At 39.8% G+C, this 20,481-nt stretch overlaps 3 protein-coding genes across 3 annotated transcripts; 1 reads left to right on the forward strand and 2 right to left on the reverse strand.

The window, feature by feature from the left end:
* Nucleotides 1-527: 527 nt before the first annotated feature.
* Nucleotides 528-2,084, reverse strand: foxd2 (forkhead box D2). Its single transcript, XM_010779030.1, has one exon. The coding sequence runs from the start codon at nucleotides 1,627-1,629 to the stop codon at nucleotides 535-537; it is 1,095 nt and encodes a 364-aa protein (XP_010777332.1). The 5' UTR covers nucleotides 1,630-2,084; the 3' UTR covers nucleotides 528-534.
* A 5,654-nt stretch (nucleotides 2,085-7,738) lies between these two features.
* On the reverse strand, nucleotides 7,739-8,986 carry foxe3 (forkhead box E3). Its single transcript, XM_010779031.1, has one exon. The coding sequence runs from the start codon at nucleotides 8,984-8,986 to the stop codon at nucleotides 7,739-7,741; it is 1,248 nt and encodes a 415-aa protein (XP_010777333.1).
* An 8,736-nt stretch (nucleotides 8,987-17,722) lies between these two features.
* haus8 (HAUS augmin like complex subunit 8) lies at nucleotides 17,723-20,277 on the forward strand. Its single transcript, XM_010779037.1, has 7 exons — nucleotides 17,723-17,823; nucleotides 18,172-18,236; nucleotides 18,453-18,514; nucleotides 18,996-19,116; nucleotides 19,676-19,774; nucleotides 19,866-19,969; nucleotides 20,101-20,277. Exons 1-7 carry the CDS (start codon nucleotides 17,759-17,761, stop codon nucleotides 20,275-20,277), a joined length of 693 nt encoding a protein of 230 aa, XP_010777339.1. The 5' UTR covers nucleotides 17,723-17,758.
* The last annotated feature ends 204 nt before the right edge of the window (nucleotides 20,278-20,481 follow it).

Below are 20,481 nucleotides of genomic sequence, written 5' to 3' on the forward strand. Positions count from 1 at the left end.
GGGGAGAAGGGGAGGGGGGGGCTGATAGTGGGAAATTGATATTTTTGTGTCAGAATCCCCCCCTCCACCCCCCCTTTTGTCTCCATGTGCTTTCTAAGTAAAACCTGAGTTCGCCGTCTCTGTCAGCCTATCAACAACAACAGTGCCATGTTCTCACGACGCACGAAATAAAAACAATATAAATCATATTAAAATTCTCAATTATATTTTCAAAAAGCCGGAAATCATCCTCTTTAGCCATGGTTGACACATAAAATAACAGGATCTATTTTCTCCCATTGACAAATGGAGGCCAGATTACAGGCCAGTTAAAAACAGCCTCCTCCGAGTTTCTCTTGCTTTTGTCTCTGAATATTATACACATATTTACAAACCATAAATAAACCTCTCCTTTTTTCATTGTTAGGAAATGTGGAGAGCCAAAACATTCTTTTTCTTTTTTTTTTACCAACAATATACAGCCTACCTTCACTTAAGACGACGCCACAATTTGGCATTTTAATAAATTCATTCTTGACATTTTTTTGTTTCTTTTTAGAAAGGACAAGTGTTCATATTGGGGTTTTTGCTGGAAAATGTCTGTGGCCCTGGTTGTAATATGCTGTCCTGTGATAGGGTCAAATGGTTTGAAGCAGAGGCCAGTGCTGGGGTGAGGATAGCCAGGATCTGAGCCTGGCTGCCCGGCGGCACGCTGTAGGAAGAGGCGGTGGAGTGGGCCGCGCCGATGATATTGTCAATGGAGAAAGAAGGCCGACTCGGGGCGCTGGAGTCCGTCTTGAGAGGCGGCAGGGACGGGCTGAGCTGAGGGTAAAAGGGCTTTCTTAAATCTGCCCCTAAAAGAGAGGGAAGGTGATGCGGCGCTTGGAATATGGAGGCTGATGAGGGCAAGGTGCAGTGGGCGTTGGGGAACGGGAATGAGCCCCCTGTGTGGTGGTGCGGGTGATACGGGTTGTGGGCTGCGTGGAAGTTCTGCAGCTGGATTCCATAGTTGTATCCGTACGGGCTGTATCCAAACCCGGGTAGGAAGCCAGCAGCCTCCCGGAGGATTTCGTTAGCATGGTGCCTCTTGAAGCGCTTCCTCCTGCGCAAGAAGCTCCCGTTGTCGAACATGTCTGCGGAATCCGGGTCGAGAGTCCAGTAGTTGCCCTTCCCGGGGTTGCCTGGTTCTCGTGGGATTTTCACAAAGCAGTCGTTTAGGGACAGGTTGTGGCGAATGGAGTTTTGCCACGCGGGGAATTTCTCTCGGTAGTAGGGGAATCTGCTGCTGATGAACTCGCAGATCTCGCTGAGAGTGAGGCGCTTCTTGGGGCTCTGCAGGATGGACATGGTGATCAGGGCAATGTAAGAGTAAGGGGGCTTCACAAGTGCGTTTTTTCTGGATTTGTCCCCTATTGCAGTGCCGACCTCTGCGCCGGAGCCCATCTGGTCTGACGGACAGTCGGAGCTGCTGAGCCCGGGAGAGGAAGCCCTCTCGGCCGCGTTTTGGGAGTAATTATCGTCCGAGTCATTGTCAAACTCATCGTGGATGTACTTTCCGTCTTTTCCCACGGATATGTCACCCCCAACCACGTCGATGTCCAAATCTTCGGACAATGCAGAGCTGTCGGACATATCCGTCCCTAAAGTCATCCTCGGAGACGCCGCTTCTCTTTCCCCTCTCTCCCAGATTTCCCTCCTCTGGTCCGGCGAGGAACTGACTCTCCCTCTCCCCCCTCACAACCACACCAGAGTTTTGCTGCAGTTTTATCTCCAACTACTGAATGCACACATGGCTAGAATCTATTGAAAAGATAAAGAACTCTTTGACCTGCAGTGGATTTGGAGAGTCCTGGTCGTCCGGGGCTTGTCAAGCAGGGCCGAGAAACTTCTGACTTTCAGCCGTAAAAAACAACAGTCAAAGTTCAACGGTCTTCCTCCAATCTGGATTCGTGTTTTCTTGAAATGCGATTGTTTCCGTCTGTGATCAGTTTATGCGGTAGCTCGTTTGAAAAAAGCTTCTTTTGGATATCCTAACTGTCTTTCCAAAATATATTTTACGCACGGGGTTGGGTAGGTATCCAGACAGACTATCACACTATCCTCCTTAGCTCTCAAAGGGTATTTATAGGAGCACGCTGATCACGTGGTCTTTGAGTCACTGTTACCAGGAACTGGAGCAAATTGCCCTGCAGAAAGTGATATTCTGATCTTCTCCTGAATCTAAAAACACATTTCGTTAAAACAAAAACTAATATAGAGATCCAGAAATACATTTAATTTAATACATTTTTCGTATGCATATGGATTAATTTTCAGGTTTGTTTATGTATAACATATTGGAGATCAACCTTATACTGTAATTGATCAATTCATGTATTTATTAATATAAATCATTGCACAAATAATTTTAGAATATTAATTACAAATATTTAAAACGTTGTTTTCCTCTGACAAACCAACGAATTGAATCAATTCAAATGCTGTTTTATTTCTAAACTTGAGGTTGCGTGAGTCTATTAAAATGGCTTTTTTCTTTTTTCTGCAGGGTATAGTGAGCAATATCTGCTGCGATCACTTTTTTATGAAAATCCTACCAATTCGTTAGAACATAATAGAAATGCATATTGAGAATCAAATGAAATCACCCTTTTGTTTTAAATATAAGCCAAATTAAATTATAAAATATCTGAAGAATAAACTCCTCACAACATGAAAGGCAGAGCCTGAAATACAATTACTATCATTATTATAATGATCAATTTTATTATATCTACTATTATTAGTGATAGTAAATGTATCATCATTGTACTTCTGTTGCTTTTCAAACGCAATGCTGTTGCGGAAATGAAATATATAATGTGTTTGCCTATAATCTGTAAAAATAAAGCCTATAATAAATATGAAATTATCCCTGAAATAACTATTTTTATTGACTTTTAACAAATATTTAAATGTCAGTTTAGATAGTTAGATCTCCTACATTAGCATTTGTTTCATTCATGACATGAACACACTCGTAACTCTTCTCTGTCCCTAATAAATTATCTGATTTTATCCCTAAATCCCCCTTAGAGCTTTTGGCCAGCCTCCTGACTCCCGGGTCACTTCTCACGGGTTTTGTGTTTTCCTTGTCAAGAAGTCACAACACTATCCGTCTGCATTTTCTGCATAATTCCCCGCGTACACAGTCAGCTGCAACAACCTGCTCCAATCCGTCTTCGTCAGGAGTGAAAGGGCCAGCAGATGACAATGTGTAAAGTGTGTGTAATGTGTGTGTTATTCAGAGCAGACTCACATTCCAGTTCATTACGCTGCAGAAACACCGAGTTATTGTAATGCATTTAAATCAGCACCCCATTCATCTTAAAGTCAAACAACAGCTTGTCAGGGGACTGGGCGTTTTATTCTGGAGTCCAGAGCAATTGTACATGTTTGCATTTATTGAAGGAAAATACTTCCCCTGAGGAATCAAGTGCAAGTTAAGCATGGAACTTGTTAAAAAGAAGCCCTGACTGAACCCTGTGTCCCCCTGCCTGACCTGCCTGTCGCGAGCCTTTTAAAATATGAAATAGACGCACTGACAGCTGCCACACACGCACACACACACGCACACACACACACACACACACACACACACACACACACACACACACACACACACACACACACACACACACACACACACACACACACACACACACACTACTTTCCCATATTAAAGAATATTTTTAAATTGCAATACCTGTATTCAACACATTTTTGGAGACATGGGATGAAAAACAGTACCCAGGTATTTTATTTGGTTGGAGTAATCTCTTCGTTTTCCCCACTGTCTATAATCCGGGTGGCTAGTTGTGACTTGTTGAATTATAATTCACTCTTTTGGAATATGTTTGAATATCTATAACCACTATGATGTGACAAATAATCAATAAAATATTCATAATATATAAATACATCATATAACAAAATTATATTCCTATTTTCATTTACAGCACCTTAATTATGAGGGTACTTCTTTAAAAGTTCCACAGCGTACCAACCTGCACATTTATTCGTTAAATCTGGTTGAGATACCTGGCTCGGAATGCATTATTTGATCGATCAGAGAGTTAATTAAATATAATAAGCGACTAAACATGTGCTGTGGGATATTTAATTTTCATTAAGTTTCCAGAGGTTCAGTGGAATTTTGGCTCTTATGATCGATCCGTGATGTGGAGCGTCTCCTGTTTGTTGGTGTTGGAGCGCCCTCTGCTGGTAGTGGAGAAAATAGATCCTGACAGTGATGGCTGTTGTGATGACAGTAAACGCCAGTGTGTTAAACATGGGCATAAAACATTCAAGGCAACTTACTGTTAATAAAAAGTAGTAGCACCATGTCAATAGGACAATACTTTAACAATATATAATGTATATGTCATTTAGTTTTTAATTTGTGTGATGTATATGTAATCACGAAAACTGACATGTGAATTTCGATGTAATTTGCTTCTGGACTAGGGCTTCAAATTAAGTGAGCCAGTGGTGGAGGAAGAACTCAGATCTCACCTTAAGTATGTACTAACGCCACACTGTAAAGATACTGTGGAACAAGTGAAAGCCCTGCAAACAAAATGTTTAAAGTACGGAATAATTAGGTATATAATGAGGTATTTCATTGAAAAATACTCAATACAAAGACCTTTCTAATTTAACTGCTATAATGGCCATACATTTATTTAAAAGCAGGATTTTACTGTCTTTATCTGAGGTGATGCTGATTTTGAGCGATCACCTGCAACTTAGCATACAATTTAATCATCGATAAATTAATTATTCTTTCCATTGATCAATTTAAGATTTGTTTGTGATAATATTAATGTGACTAGTTTATTGTCAAATTGTTGGGGTGAAAGGTACAGAATTAGTCGGACAAGTAGTGCAGTCTGTGGCATGTAAACAAAAGACTAAAGCAAAGTATCTCAATGTGAATAATTTGATAGTAGGCCTACAGTACTTGGCGGCAGACTGATTCAATTCCATGTGACAGTACATAATATTAAATAACACCATTTCAAAAATACTTTTATTTCAGTATGAGAAACTAAAGCAGATGTAGAGCCTACCTTTCACTTGTATTCAAATGCTACAGCTGCCTCTTTGCATAAAGGTTATACAGTCAAAAACAGTTGAATCAGTCTACCTGATTGTAGATATACAAAATAGCATTTTGAGCATACACAGGGAATTATTATCTGCACTTACTGAAGCAATTAATTACCTGCTAAATGAAAGCAGAATATGTGTAATTCATCATAAGACATACATTTCACTGCAAGCCGCCAAAATAAATCCTTGAGTGAAAACAGTCAGGCTGAACATCTTGCTTTTGCTGCCACCTGGTGGTGGAAAGCAAACACCTGTTTTCTTCATTTCCAACTTGTTCTGAACAACCAGTTGTTTTGCACAGAAGCAATGAGGTTATGAATGTGCGCTACTTTTTAAATGTGATTCTGCTGACATCTAAATATCTGTAAAGCTCCCAGGTCATGAACTATGTGTGTATAAATTGTCAAATGCAATCAGGCTTCAGGGTCTTTACTATAAGACCGTAAATCAAACCAATCTACGTCTTGTATCCAAATATTTACTTTTTTAAGAAGCTCTTTTCCTGGGCTGCAAAATCTAGCCCATAATTGTAAACATACTGTATACGACATCTCCTTTGAGCTCTAACTGTGTCATATTAAGAAAGTAATTCAATTGTTCTCCACATTCATTGATTTGTACAATCAGTACGTTGCCTTAATTAATAATCTTAGTCTTGAATTGCAGCTATGAAATAGACTAAAGAGCAATCACAGGGAACAACATGAACCTTTAAACAAACAATGCTCGATCATTTGCTGTGACATTCCATCAGCTTCTTTCCCGTGTTTGGTTATATAATTAGTGAATGGTCAGGTTAACCCACCAGGTGGCCCTGAGGCAAATGTGTTCCATTTTCCTTTTTATATTTGTGCCATGGTTCTGCAGCAGGTGGAGTGACAGTCTCAGCTGACTCGATTTAACACGTTGCATATGAAACAGTCTTTACACTGGAGGTGATTGACTTCAGAAATGTCAGCATTACCTCAATCAGTCCCTATGAACCAAACATTACACAGGCAAATTAAATGTCATAATATTGTTGAATAATTAAAAACCTGAGCAAATACAAACTCAGAGTTTTTTTAAATTTTAAATGACATTAAATATGTAATAGTGTTCCCACTCACTCACTCACACTGTCTTTCTCTCAACATCGTGATGTGAACACACGTTAAATATAGAAGATTAAATTGTTGATAATAGTAAACAATGATTAGATTTGTTATTTTTGAAATGATGGATGACACATCTTGTCTGCATCCATCAATCCACAAATATTTTTGGCAACATAAAACTGACAAATAAAAAATATATTTCAAAGGTACAAATATTCAGTAAATATATAAGAGACAAGTTAAATTAGTTAATAGAAGCTGAATAAGAACTTTATATATCAATGGATTTCAAGGAATTCTTTGTGAGGAAAAAACGACTATACTATAAGTGAAATTATGACAAAGACTATTTAGATGACTCCAGTGTGTAAAAGTGATTATTAAAACCTGACACGGATAATGACTTCAACAGTCCAAACGTTTGATGTATAATTCCGAATGTGATTTGAATGTAAATGATCTTATTTAAATGATTTGATTCATGTGTAATGATAATGGCTGTCCCTTTGTCTAGATTATCTTTGTGTCTAATTGTCTATTTCTACATTGTGTGTAGTTTGGTCATAAAACCCTATGTACATTAAAAAACCTTTTGGCTTTTATATTGAATCAAATTGGTGTTTGTGGAAAATATCAAAATGTAGAGGTACAATATACATTTCTAATCTTGTGGCGTTTCACTAAGAAGGTTTTATAATAAAAAGTAAACACATTGACTCTTACAGTTTCTTTTAAATTGAAAGGAAAATATTTAGGAGCTGGTTTAGTCTTGAATATGTTCAAAAAACAATAGTGTAATACAATCTGCTTCTAAATTAAACCATTCATCTTATAATTGTGACTTATGCCTATTCATTTAGTAAAAGTTCTACCACTACTCAAGCTACATTGACGTGATGTTGGACTAAAACCAAACAAGATCAATACATTGTTTTTTATCAAGAAAATCATTTGAATGATCGAGCAAAAAAGACCACATAGATTTTTCTGTAAAAATGAATTTATTTCAGGCGACCTGTCGTCTACAATAACACTCTTTTCTTTCATAAAGTTTTTTATAAATCAACAAACTATTTACATGGAAAACAGCAGAATTAAATTGAATGATAAAGCAAAAACATGTAAAAAAAAAACGTACTCTAAAACACACAAAATAAACGAAATGTGGCACAAAATACATAAAACTCTGACATACAGTCATGGAATGTGTCAAACGGATCTAAATGGCTTTAAAATAGGAATGTTTTATCATGAGGCTCGGTATTGTGTCACAAAATGTCTTTCGTTCTTATTATGGCGAACTAAACATCACCGAATCTCTCACAGGAATGTATAAATCTGCCATTTACACAACATAAGGCCATACGACATTTTGAAAGGCCTTACGTGAGGCTTTGATATCCTAATAATATTCTTCTTTAAGTTTTTACTGTCCTATGTTTTCATGGGGTCATTGAGGGCATATTTCTATATATTGATCTATAAAAACCTATAATAAATTAGGATTTTCTTCACATATACCGCTCTAATCCTGACGCGAAGTTGGCCTGCCTCATGTAGGAGTTGTTGTAAGAGTTCATGGGGTTGGAGAGGCCCAGCAGCTGGTCCGTGTGCTCCGCGCAGGACCCGGGGCGCAGGGCCGGCAGGGACAGCCTGTTCCCGGAGCAATACACCTGAGAGCTGCCGGGGGAGAACCCTGACTGGGTCATGGTGGGCAGGTTCGGAGGGGAGGCCGAGGAGGAATACGGATACCCTGCGCTCAGGTTGGAGGAGAGATTCCCACTGTTTCTGCTCAGCATGTTCCCCGAGGGGTTCCCAGCCTGGTTCTGGAAGCAAGCAGACGGGTCGGTGCCGGTGACCGAGCAGCTGGAGGTCATGGTGCCCATATCCCCTCCTCCTAGTCCCATCCCCTGCAGCCCCTGGGAGTTGAGGTCTCCCCCGGACTGCTGGCTGATGATGTTGTCGATGCTGAACATGCGCGGCTGTCCCTGTCCGGAGGCCTGGTAGTGGTGCAGCATGGCCGGGTGCGGGGAGGTGGCACTTAGCTGGGAGCCGTACCCAGACCCGATCCCTGCGTAAAGGGTGTTTGGGTACGTGGGCCTGCCCATAGGAGTCGGGGTGAAGGCGCTGGAGCTCTGCATGTACCCCGGGTAGGTGCTCACATCTGTGCGCTTGAACCTCTTCCTCCTCCTCAGAAAGCTCCCGTTGTCAAACATGTCCTCAGCAGCGGGGTCTAAGGTCCAGTAGTTACCTTTACCTGGCCTGCCAGGCTCCCGGGGGATTTTAACAAAGCAGTCGTTCAGGGTGAGGTTGTGCCGGATGGAGTTCTGCCACTTCTTCGAGTTCTCCCTGTAGAAAGGAAACCGCTCCATGATGAACTTGTAAATGCCCCCCAGGGTGAGCTTCCTCTCGGGGGAGTTGGCGATGGCCATGGCGATGAGAGCGATGTAGCTGTAGGGAGGCTTCCCCCGCTGCACCGGCCTTTTCCTGCGGCGGCTCCCGGTGGGCAGGTGCTCCTCAGTCTGCCCTAAAGCGGCTCCATCCTCCGTGTTTGGGCTGCTGCCTCCCCGGGGCTCGGACTTGATCAACACGTTGTCTTTTGACCGGGCCTGCAGCATCAGAGGTGGGCCAGCCTGCAGCGGAGAGTCCAGGCTCATGGTTGGAGACAGGACCACAGGACTGGCCTCCGCAGGCGAGTGCTGCGTCTCAGCGGTCATGTTACACATGCCAGAGAAGTAAGAGTAATTTGCCAGATTCATAAAAAAGCCAGTTTGATAGTCTTCTTTAGTCGAAATAAAAGGAGCAAGTTGTGTGCGTAAAGTTCACCAGAGTCTGGTGTCCTGCTCCGTGCTGGTGGTGTTTGGGTGGTGTGTGTCAGTCCAGGTGAGAGGAAGGCGTTGACAGTTTTATAAAGCGAGGAGCGAATGACGCCACTGGCTCGCTGGTGACGATGGAGGCAGGAGGACAAAACCCCAAAGATCATTTTAATTTGACAGGAAAATCACGTGACCTCACAGTTATGCAGTTATGGGTATTTTTCAAAATTAGAGCCAGTTGTCTTAAACGTACCCAAATATAATACTTTAGTAAAAGTAGCAATACCACAGTGTGGAAATTAAGTACAAGTCCTGCATTCCAACTCTTGATCAAGTTAAAGGACAAAAAGTATACAAGCATCAAAATATAGTATAAAAAGTGACATGAGTCGGTATGCATAATTGTCCATTTCAGAATCAAGTATCATCAAATTAATTAATCATGCTTTAATTAGTGTTTATGTTGCAGCTGGTCAATTTGGAGCTCTTTGTGTGTACTCCTTAGTAACTTAACTTATAATAATATATCTAAATGTATAAGTTAATTTATATTTTGTATAAATTATTCTGATCTGCTGGTAACTAAAGATGTGAAATACACAGGGAAGTTACATTTACCATGTTGTCAATATGTAGAAGTATAAAGTGGCAAAAGATATACAAATATTTCCAAATTGTACTTAGTACTGTTTTTGAGGTAATCCAATCCAATCCATTTTATTTCTATAGCACATTTAAAAACAACAGAGTTGAACAAAGTGCTGTACATCAACAACTGTATAAAAAAACATAGCATAAATACATAAAAAACCGACAGGACACGAAAAACAAATGTAAAACATGAGACGGATGAAACCAGATCAGAGCCACAGACTGAAAAACTCTCCTACATGACGTAAAAACAATACAAAACACTAGTAAGATAAAAACCCACATTTAAAAGCCAGGGAAAAGAAGTGGGTTTTTACTTCAGGATCCGTAATATAACGTATAGTTGTACGTATATTTACTTTCAACAACTGCTTACAGTTAATGTAGTAACTTTGCACTCAGATGCCACTTTATTAAAGGTATTTTAGGATTATGTAACTAAAAAACACTTTATTTGAAAAGGTCAGTTTTTTTCAGCTCACTGTATATAACCAGTGGTGGATTGTAAATAAAGTAAAACATGGTGGAACTTTAATAGAGTATTTTCCTGTTAATACTTTTAGCCCTTTTGTAGTCATGTTTTGCTCCACTGCTTTTATTTTCCAGCGTTAATTACAGGTTACAGATTTAGGTTATTAATTAAAAAAAATTGATATTAGGTAGATCATAAGAAATTGGTGAAGTGTCAAACGCCATATATGAACATTATTATAAATATATGTTAGTGTTTGAGGCCCTAACATAGATGCACTGATGACCCCTTCAGTGTCTCGCTGCTCTCTCTGCCTCTCTGTATATCCAGGGCAGAAACAACACTCACAGAGCCCAGCAGCCAATCCACCGATTGAAAAATAATAACAAGCCACTGAAAACAAGCAATTGAGCTATCAAAGCTTTTGGGGAAGAAAAGTAAATATCCCCTCATTTCATTTTCATTTTTGGAAAGTGATAATCAAACAGTGCTGCAGCCAGAGAGAAGAAGTGTTATCTTACGGATCCTGAAGTAAAAACAACGTTCTGCACACGAGTGGTACGCAGACAACACCCTTTCAACACAAGCATGGGATGCTGCTTCTAATTGATTATTTAGGCAAATAGAGGGTTGAAGCTAATTACAAAAGGTAAGATACACAGAGGGGTGACCTGCTGCCCTCACTTTACACGTCACCATGGAGACTGATGTGAGCGATAGGATGTCTGGACTGAGCCCAAAGCAGACTGATAATATCCTCATGCTGCTTAACATTTGATAACAGAAGGGCAACACATCAAAGATGGCATTACAGAATTTTAGATATCTGTAAAAATGATGGTCTTCTCAATGTTCCCCCTACTCTGAGCTAAACATCTTCACTTCACCAACACGTTCACACGCCTGACTTTGTGTCGTTCCTATCTCCTATACATTTTCCAGAGGGATGTGTTCATATAACAGTTGTAGCCTGATTGAATTAAAATATCATTCCTAAAACGACTCATTTATGTCTGTCAATAGTAGTTCCTGAATCATGCACTGATACAAAAACATATCTAAAAACCATTGACTCTAATATTAAACATGACATATTTTTCAAGGTTAATGAATAACTAGATAGAATTTACATATTTCAAACATTATTAAGAAAACTTTAAATACAAAAAAGGATGTTCTCAATGCAAGTAACACACTTGGGAACTTTGTGCTGATATATATGAGTACATATTTTAACCCTGTTCACCTAGAGAATAGTGTCTCCCCTAAACACCTTTGGGACAGCACAAAAGCATTTTTGGCCACTTCTTATTCTTCACCACAAAACCGTATATTAAGTTTTCCAGTTCCTTACATTATATTACATTACATTAAATGTCACCGATTTCACTAACTAAAAACTAACTAATTGTGCTTCTCAAAGGCCTGATATGAAAATAAACGGTGGCAATAATCAAACCAAAGTCATTAGTCATTGCCGCCCACTGCCTTACTGGATGCGTGTTTCCCTGTCATCCTCACACTGCCAACACAATGTTCCCCCCCTACACACACATACAGATGATAGGTCGCCCCCTCCCCCCAGCCGCAGCTCAGACAACACTAAGCCCAGCTAGCTGCTCACAGCCGGTGGCTAACAGCTTCAGACAGGCGTGGGAGCGGCTGTATCCAAGCAGGATCTGGCCCCAGAGCTGCCAGGTCAGGCAGGACAAACAGGGGCTCAGGCCAGGAAACGGGCCCTCTGCCTCGGGGCCTGCGGCCTCTCCATAATCCCCTCTCCTCCTAAACACCCCCCAACACCCACCCCACCCTACCAGAGCCTCCTCACACCTCTCTTCACCTCTGCACTTACTTCACACTTGTCACAGAAACTGTACATCATGCACCATCATACACATGCATTTCTTTGAAACAGTGAACACATTGCTTTAGTTTCACCCCATGTATCTATGATTAGGGAAGGGCTGATATTTATCCCCCCTTACCCAAATTATGATGATACTTCTGCTCCATTGGCGTCTACATTAATATCGGTAAATTCATAGGAAAGAGAAAATGCCCTATTTCTGCTTTATCACTAATACGTTCTGGGCTTGATTTGGTATCCCCTTAGTCAAAAACTAAAAAAGAGCCTTATACAACAATGCACTTTTTTTTTAATGGTGGATAATCATCAGTGTAGTTACAGGCATTTAGCAGGGATTCCCTAAAGTGGAGCCCTGCAAATGTAGGTTCATATTTAGGATAATAATTGCCACTTGGCGTGTTGTGTTTCCATCTCGCCATTAAGGTTCAACCAAGTAGGTTTTATTGTCCTATCTTGAGGTATTGGTCCCTGTTTTCTAATTATGGCCTGAGTTATACTTTGAAGTGTAAACCTGACCACAGAATATGCAATGTCAAATGTAATGCAATATTCAAAACAAACTATTCTAAGAATGGATGACATTTAAAAATGGGTTTATTTTTTTTATGCTGAAAGAAAAAGGTTGTTTTGCACATGTTTCATATCGTGCTTCAAATATATCCTTCATATATTTATCTTGGCAAATAGCCTGGACATGCTATCACACTAAGCATTCAAAAATACGTTTAGAAGTCCTACCTTCAACACAAACAAACAGAATTTCTAAGTTAGTTGTTTTATAGCGCCAAGGCATTTTCACTCATTTACAGATTTAATTGTAGGGTCTAGTGGAAATGTAAACCTATTAGGACATACGTGTTAAACACAGTGATTGGAAGTGTCAAAATGCAAAATGAAAGCATTCAAACAACTTTTAACAGAAGTATAAGATGTGTTTTCATTAATTCGTTGAATACAGGTGTGTGACAGTTGCAGAAGAGAGCAATGTGTCCCCTGACATATTCACCAGTTTTCAGTCAGATGTAAACCTAAAGTCTCTGTTGGTCTCTGGTGTCAGTTGGTCTGCTCATCCTCTTTTTGATGAAATCCTGAGAAATATCGAGGGACAGGCAGAGTTGCTGAGCAAACACTTGGTATCCATTCATTCGCAAAGTGGCTCCAGGGGATGGAGAGGGGGGGGCATGAGAAAAAGAGAGGGAATAAAAGAGTGAGAGAGAGAGAGAGAGAGAGAAACACAAGAGAGAGCGCAACCTTTTTCTTACTCAAGCTCATCAAGTACGGGCCAGGGCTCCTGAAAACGCAGGGATTACTGCTCACTGCTGCACGCTACACTGCCCTGCTATAGCACCGCACACGGTTCTCACACACACACACACACACACACACACACACACACACACACACACACACACACACACACACACACACACACACACACACACACACACACACTTGTTGCTGCTCATCATTCTCCAAAAATTCACATAGATGAAAAAACCGACATACACATTATGCAAAAAAGCACAATTTTAAGACTTTCATAAAAACCTGCTTCACTCCTGTATTCATGCAGAAGGTACAGTAAACATACAGTAACTCTCATTAAAATGTAGTGTCTTCCTTCTCCTCAATTTAATGAAATTATGTAACACTTTGAGGATAAGAATCCACTTTAAAAAATAAATCAAATGCATCCTACAACTGCACAACTCAAGTCAAATCGGATTGTATCCAAACTTATCAAAAAGCATTCCTTGAACGACTGTATTTATAATAACAAGAGCAATGAGCAAAACACACATACATCTAGAGAAGTGAGATAAACTAGATACTGTTTTATTACAGAAACAAAACACACAAAATACATATAATGAGAGATGTATAATACATACACATGAATCAGCAAAATTAGCTAAATAAATAAAAAGGACGGAAATGTTGATAATTATATTTTCATGGTAGACTTAAAGAGGTTGATCCAAAATGTGTCTCTCTTGAGTTTACTTTTGAATAAGGTAGTGTCTCACATTTGTAAAGGAAGTAATCTATTGGTGAACATGAGCCTTTGACCTGTACTGATGTGCTTGAAGATGCATGTTTTTAAAGTTTCTGCCGGAACACACACTCTTTACTGCCCTGAAGACACATGTAGGAAATCCTCCAGCCTGCAGCACTGCAGCTCAGAGAAACTGCAAGGTTCATCCACAACACTGAGCACCGAGCTGAGGTCCGGTCCTCTGAAGATAAGCACTGTCATTAAATAATTAGGAAGTGAGCGACACGTGGACAAAGCGGAATAAAAGCTGCGGGTCATTTGATGGAGTCTGCAGTTTTGCATTTAGACAATTTATCACTGCAATATTTCAGGTTATGTGGAAAAAATACAACCATCTCAACTGTTGTCCACTCTCTTATTTGAGGTCAACAAAAGTGCAATGACTAGTGCTACATAAAAAAGATGATAACATTACAGTTTAGGAGAATGGTGTTATTTTCTCATCTAACTCTCGGCCACAAAGTTAATCCATCTTCTTCGTGAAAATGTCTCTATATCTTCGTACAAAGCCATTTTTTCAGTGTTGATAACTGTTGATTTTCATTGAGGAGTGTTGTTTGCATATGTGCATATCTGTTTTATTTGTTCTATGTCCTATATATATTCATACGCTGTTGCAGGAGCCTGTGTCTTAAGGTTTTCATTGCCATACAGCGTAGCTAATGTGCACATGACAACAAAGCTTTGAATCTCTTGAGTCTTGTTGACTTGAGACACATGAGAAAAATGTGATGCCATCAAAAAAAGACTTGCAACTCGACTTGGACTTTAATGTCTCCTAGCTTCACTTGGGCTTAATTATTTTTGACTTGAAGACACTTGATCCCTTCACCCAAGCCCAAAGATTAAAACGTACATTATTTTAGAAAGTTAGCCACAAACCAAATAATTTCCCTTGCCATAACTCACAAAGTCATCAATGAATTCCCCACATTCACTAAGTATAACCAACTGAACAGCATCCAGTCAAAGTTAGGGAAGAGAAACATGATGAACAATCTCACATTTTCTGAAACATACTAAAAATGGCATTAGGCTACATTTGTTTACGAGCACACGTTAAGGACTCAAAGCTTTAAGTGCAGGACTTGGCTCTTGACTAAGAACTTGCAAAACAATGGCTTTCTTCCACCTCTCTTTTAAAAAAAATATTTTTTATATAACTTTTGCTACCACTCAGACATACCCAACGTGATACACCCAAAGGGTTTGCGTTTGGAGATTTTAAGAAGGGATAAAATGACCAGCAGAGCTGCCCAGATAGTCTGAGTGTTAGAAGTAAACACTGTCCTAATGCTCCACTTCATACCAGCTTAACTACTTTACACTGGGAGCCTCTGGTTGACAGGCTGGGTCCTTCCCTAGCTTCTCTCTAAACAAAGGGCCACCAAGACGTGGGCAAACAGAGGAAATCATACACCTGTCTGCAAGGAGAGCTGAAGTTCTTTCACAGGCAAAAACAGTTGAATCAGATGTAAAGCAGTCTGATTTAGTTCAGATATCCAACCGAATGCTGCAAAATCTCCATATAAGGTTGAACGTATGAGGCGTTGTGTTTCTGCGGCATTCCTCTCAGGCTATGTGGACCAGACTGGCAGACTGGGTATAGTCATGAGTAACATTTTACCGCAAAGGGTAGAAGGTCCGGTGTGTGGGCTGCATGGGTGGGTTGTCTGTGTGTGTGTAGTCATGTGTACATACATGCGTTAGGAGACCTGAAAACAACCTTCCTTTCACCTCATGCAGAACATGAATTGAAGCCGTCTCATCTTGCATTTTTAACCCCCCTAAAGTGTCTTCAAGGGGCAAAGCAGAGTATCAGTGAGGTCACGGTGACATAGGGAAATCCTTCGTTAGACGTCAGAGTTTCGGAGCAGAGAGAAAGGCAAGAAAGGAGGGTTCATAAAAGAGACAAGGACTTTCATTCAGCGACTCCATGTGTCCTTCTTTTGCCGTCTTTCAACGTGCTCTTCTCACTCTTTCCCTTCAGCTTTTGCCTTGGACTGGATCCTGTCCCTTTACCCTAAAGAAAAGTAAAAACATAAACCATTTCAACAATAAAACACAACTGTTTGGTTTAATCACATATTTTACTGACTGAATCCTTAACTCATTATTTCGCTCCATATGCACGTATCACTATAATCAACACTTGTTTTCCACCTCAAAGGCAGCTAGTGGTCGTGGCATTGCTTGGTGGTGAGAGATGGACAGCCAGCATGCAGACACACAGCCTTATTACTCTGAGAGAGAGAAGAGAGCAATGATAAGACCCGGCCTTTACACATACTGATAGGGAGAGCGCACACACACACACATACAAATACAGGCATGTATTTGTGAGATATTTGTTTGAGTGCCAAGCCTAAGTGTTCAACCTTTATCATGAAAATTCATTAAAGCAGAAAGGTCAGAATAAAACTAGTTTCAAAAGCTGGATGTTAGCCAGCATACACTCTTTAATTCAACAACTGTTTATTAGATTTACATGATATTACGCAAAAGCTATGCAGGAGGTGACATTCCTATGCAAATAATCAAGCCAATATTAAACTCTGCACAAATGTGTGAGATTTGTTAAAAGGCAGCAGTAGTCTTTCTCCCTCTACTCCCGGTGGTTTATCCATCCGTCTGGAAGGTATATGCTTCCCTGTGTTTACCACTCAGATCCACACCCTCTCCTCTCATTGTCCTTCCTGTTGTCCGAGGCCAGCTCAGACAGGCGGGATCATCACCCATTATGTTCTTTAAGACGTGTGCACACAAACAAACAGTAAACTCCAGGTAAGAGAACCTGCTAAGCAGATAGTCACACACACATTTGAAGAGGTATACATGCAACCAGATGCACACGAGTTGGTATAATCCTCACTGTTTACAACAAACTGTTTTCCTGTTCTCCCATGTGAGTGTGATGGTGCTCAAGTTTAAAGTGTTTCACAGATGCAGCTTAGGTGGACGCATCTCTGTTATCCTGGTTATAATCTGTTAACCTGCTCAGTGTGTAAACAAATGTCCAATCCTGCATTGCTGATTGGGATTGCTGTAGGCTACCCACCTGATGACACTGACAGGGAAATAAATGGTAAACAATATGAATAAATGCATGTTGACTTCTGTCGACAGTGACACACAGGGGAGAAATAATATGTTATGTAATCTGTACAGATTGAAAGTAGAGTTGTCACATAATGTGTGTTGACACCATATAGACTGTATATAGAGCAGAGAAGACCCTTACACCCATCTAGTGGTCTCTAGAATAACTGTAGCTTTTGGCATATCTTGCACTCAATGCAAATCAGCAGCTGCATTCCTTATAGCCTACACAGATAGTATATTTTGAGGGGCTTCCCCTCAGAATTTGGATTGAATAGTAACACCTGTTCAATATAATGCAACACGTTCAGTATACATAAATTGGCCTGTAATTGTTAAGGTCACTGCAGAAAAAGGCTAAACTATGAGCTTCATCACTTTATTCCCTATAGGTTATTATGTTTGAAGAAAAAAACCTTTCAAACTAAATTGACCTTGTTTCATGTTTTTGTATGGTAAAAATACGGCGGCCGGCCACCGTATAAATGGTGTCTCTGCGGAACCATTGATTCACGTCTTGTTTCTGCCGGTTGACAAAACTGGCACACGGGCGGTTTGCTTCAAAACATTATGGCGTCCAGAAGAACATCAACAGCGCCGAGCTCTTTCAAAAGTTCCACCACTGACACTAAAAGGTAACTGTATTTCTCATTGTGTTATCCTTTCTCGTATGTCTTTCTTTTAAGTGAGTGCCGTGTAATTTCTAGTTTTATGTTTAAGCTGTTTTAAATGACACGCTATCATCTTTTGTTAACCATAAACGTCACTGTTTCACTACTTTAAACTCACAAAAACACTACAAATGTTAATACAATTGCACACTTTAAAATGTAACAATAGGCTAAGTTATCGGTAGCTTGGAGCTAACATTATAGCTTAGCTTCCGGTTTCGCCTGTTTTCATTATAAATGAAAGAAAACCGATAATTTTCTAATTTCAACATTATTTAATTGAACTTGTACTTTTTATTCATTTGTTTTCAGCTCGAAAAGTGGCAGCAATGCTTTTAAAGTCACAGTCAGTGGACTTGAAAAGAAACCTGTTAAAAGTAAGCATTTGCATGGGTTCCCTTTGTTAGTTATTGCAGCACTGCTGTCATTTATAAGACATGAGAAATTGTCACATCAGCAAAGTGTACAGTTAATATTTCTGTCCAACATTTCCTCAGTTATATAAAGCCCTGCTATGTGCTGTCATCTTTAAAGCGTCATAATTTTCAATTTATTTCTTCTTTTTTATTGTCCATGTCTTTATCAATCTTTAGCAAGTGGGAATGTTGTCAAGTCTCGATATATGCAGTCTGCTGAGAAGTCATCTATCTCAAAGGTAGTGCTATCTTCCTTTGTCTTTTTTAATCTGGATGTAATGATCTGTTTCACACGTGCTTATTCAACTATGGCAGCCTTTGTTACTTAGAATATAGAATGCTGCCAATATTCAATTCATTTCTTAAAGGTCACCTATTATGCAAAATCCACTTTTTCCTGTCTTTTCTACATAAACATGTGTCCCCTCTGTGTAAAGAGATTCTGAACGTTTCAGGACCAAAGACCCCCTCTCTTTTTGTCCTGATCCATTTATATAAAAACCTGTCGGAAAATGAACTGATCAAATTTTGGCTGCTTTATGATGTCATAACGATTTTTTTGCTTATGTAACCATTAGCCAATCAGCAACCAAGGCAATCATCTCTTAAATGATTAGTTAAATCGTGCCTCCCTTGTATGCATGCAGTTGCGGTGTCTGTCTGTTTACACTGCTGATATTTCACATTTGTAGCTCATTGCACCCCTATGATCATTAACAGAGTAACTCACTGACCAACGAGTCCTCTGCTGTGCCGCTGAGGCCGTCCTCACCTAAACCCAGTGGAGTCAAACCGAGAGTGGGCACCCCCCCGAGACGCTCCATGGCCCCACAGGCTACATGTAAGGCCTTCCTATGTTCATAACTGTGAATTAAACAGATGTCATGACAAATAAGATCATTTTTAATTGTAATTATGTGAATTTTAATCGGAGAGTATGGTTATATTAAGTGTTCTACAGCAGCATGGTGTATCTTTCCAACTTGAAAAGACAGATAGATGAGAAGAAAGCTATGAATTAGGGATGGGCATGACTAATCGAATATTCAAAATGATTCAGGTATTTGAATATGAGTTATGAATATTTTGGATTGTAATACAATTTTTTTTTTTATTTTATGTGAGGGGTGCCTAAGTTGATTACATATCATCAAATTGATTAATTAAATATATAAGACAGTGCCATTTTAAATATCTTCAGAAAAATATCAAAGAAAACTTGCTTTGGTTTCTATATTTATTTGAACATTTACAACTTTTTTTCTTTTTTAAACATTTAAAAAATGTATAGGATATGTTAACCGTTTTTTGGGTCAAATATTAGAATATAAATTTGCTTTCAAATTCCCATCCCTACCATGAATAACTCCAGCACGTTGTTTTCCTTGTGTCCTCTGAAGCTGAGCCTTCATTGCTCGGTAGAAGTATTTTGCAGTCCACTTTCTCAGATGGTCATGGACACTGCTTCAAACCAAATTTTGACATTTCAGTCATTAAAGGTAAACCGATTGAAAAATTCCTAACATGTTTGACGTTTTTTTACAAATAAGACGACAATTTTAACGTTTTTTTTTTCTAAAACTCTCGAAGAGAAATCAGTTATGGAAAATGCAGCAGAGCCCGAGAGAAATCCAGAGACAGAGAAGTGTATCATTGAGATGCAGACATTCCTGCTGGCCTATCTCACAGCTGAGGTGAGTTTGTCCAACTTAGTGTACATTTGATTTGCTACAGCATGCTTTCAATGCATCCGTTTTCTTAAATAATTGTAATAAAAAAAAAACTCAAATGGCAGTTTTGAGTGTCCCTTAATCTTTGTCTTCAGATGGAGAGCAACACTGCAAAGCTTAAGGCTGAGGCAGAAGCAAGGATCCTGCAGGAGATGGAGGAAGAAGAGGCTCTGTATAATGAAGTCCAGGAGAAGAAACGTCAGTACCTCGTCATGGAGAAGGAAAGGCTAGCGCATGAGCTACTAGATTTACAGGTCAGGATTATTTTGTAATTACCTTTTTGAATTGTGTCCCGTCCTAAAAATGTTATTAAATGTTGAAAAAGCAGCATTTATAACTGTAGACTTGGTGCTGTTGCAAAGTCATACCCCATTGAGGGTCATTGGTTTATATCTGAATCTTCGCAGCAGCTGGCCCCAGGCTCTGGAACAGTCTGCCCCTCCATGTGAGGTCGGCCCAGACCCTAGGGGTTTTTA

The sequence above is a fragment of the Notothenia coriiceps genome, unplaced genomic scaffold (assembly GCF_000735185.1).
Source record: "Notothenia coriiceps isolate Sejong01 unplaced genomic scaffold, NC01 NC01_scaffold00019762, whole genome shotgun sequence".
In the NCBI taxonomy this organism is placed as follows: Eukaryota; Metazoa; Chordata; class Actinopteri; order Perciformes; family Nototheniidae; genus Notothenia; species Notothenia coriiceps.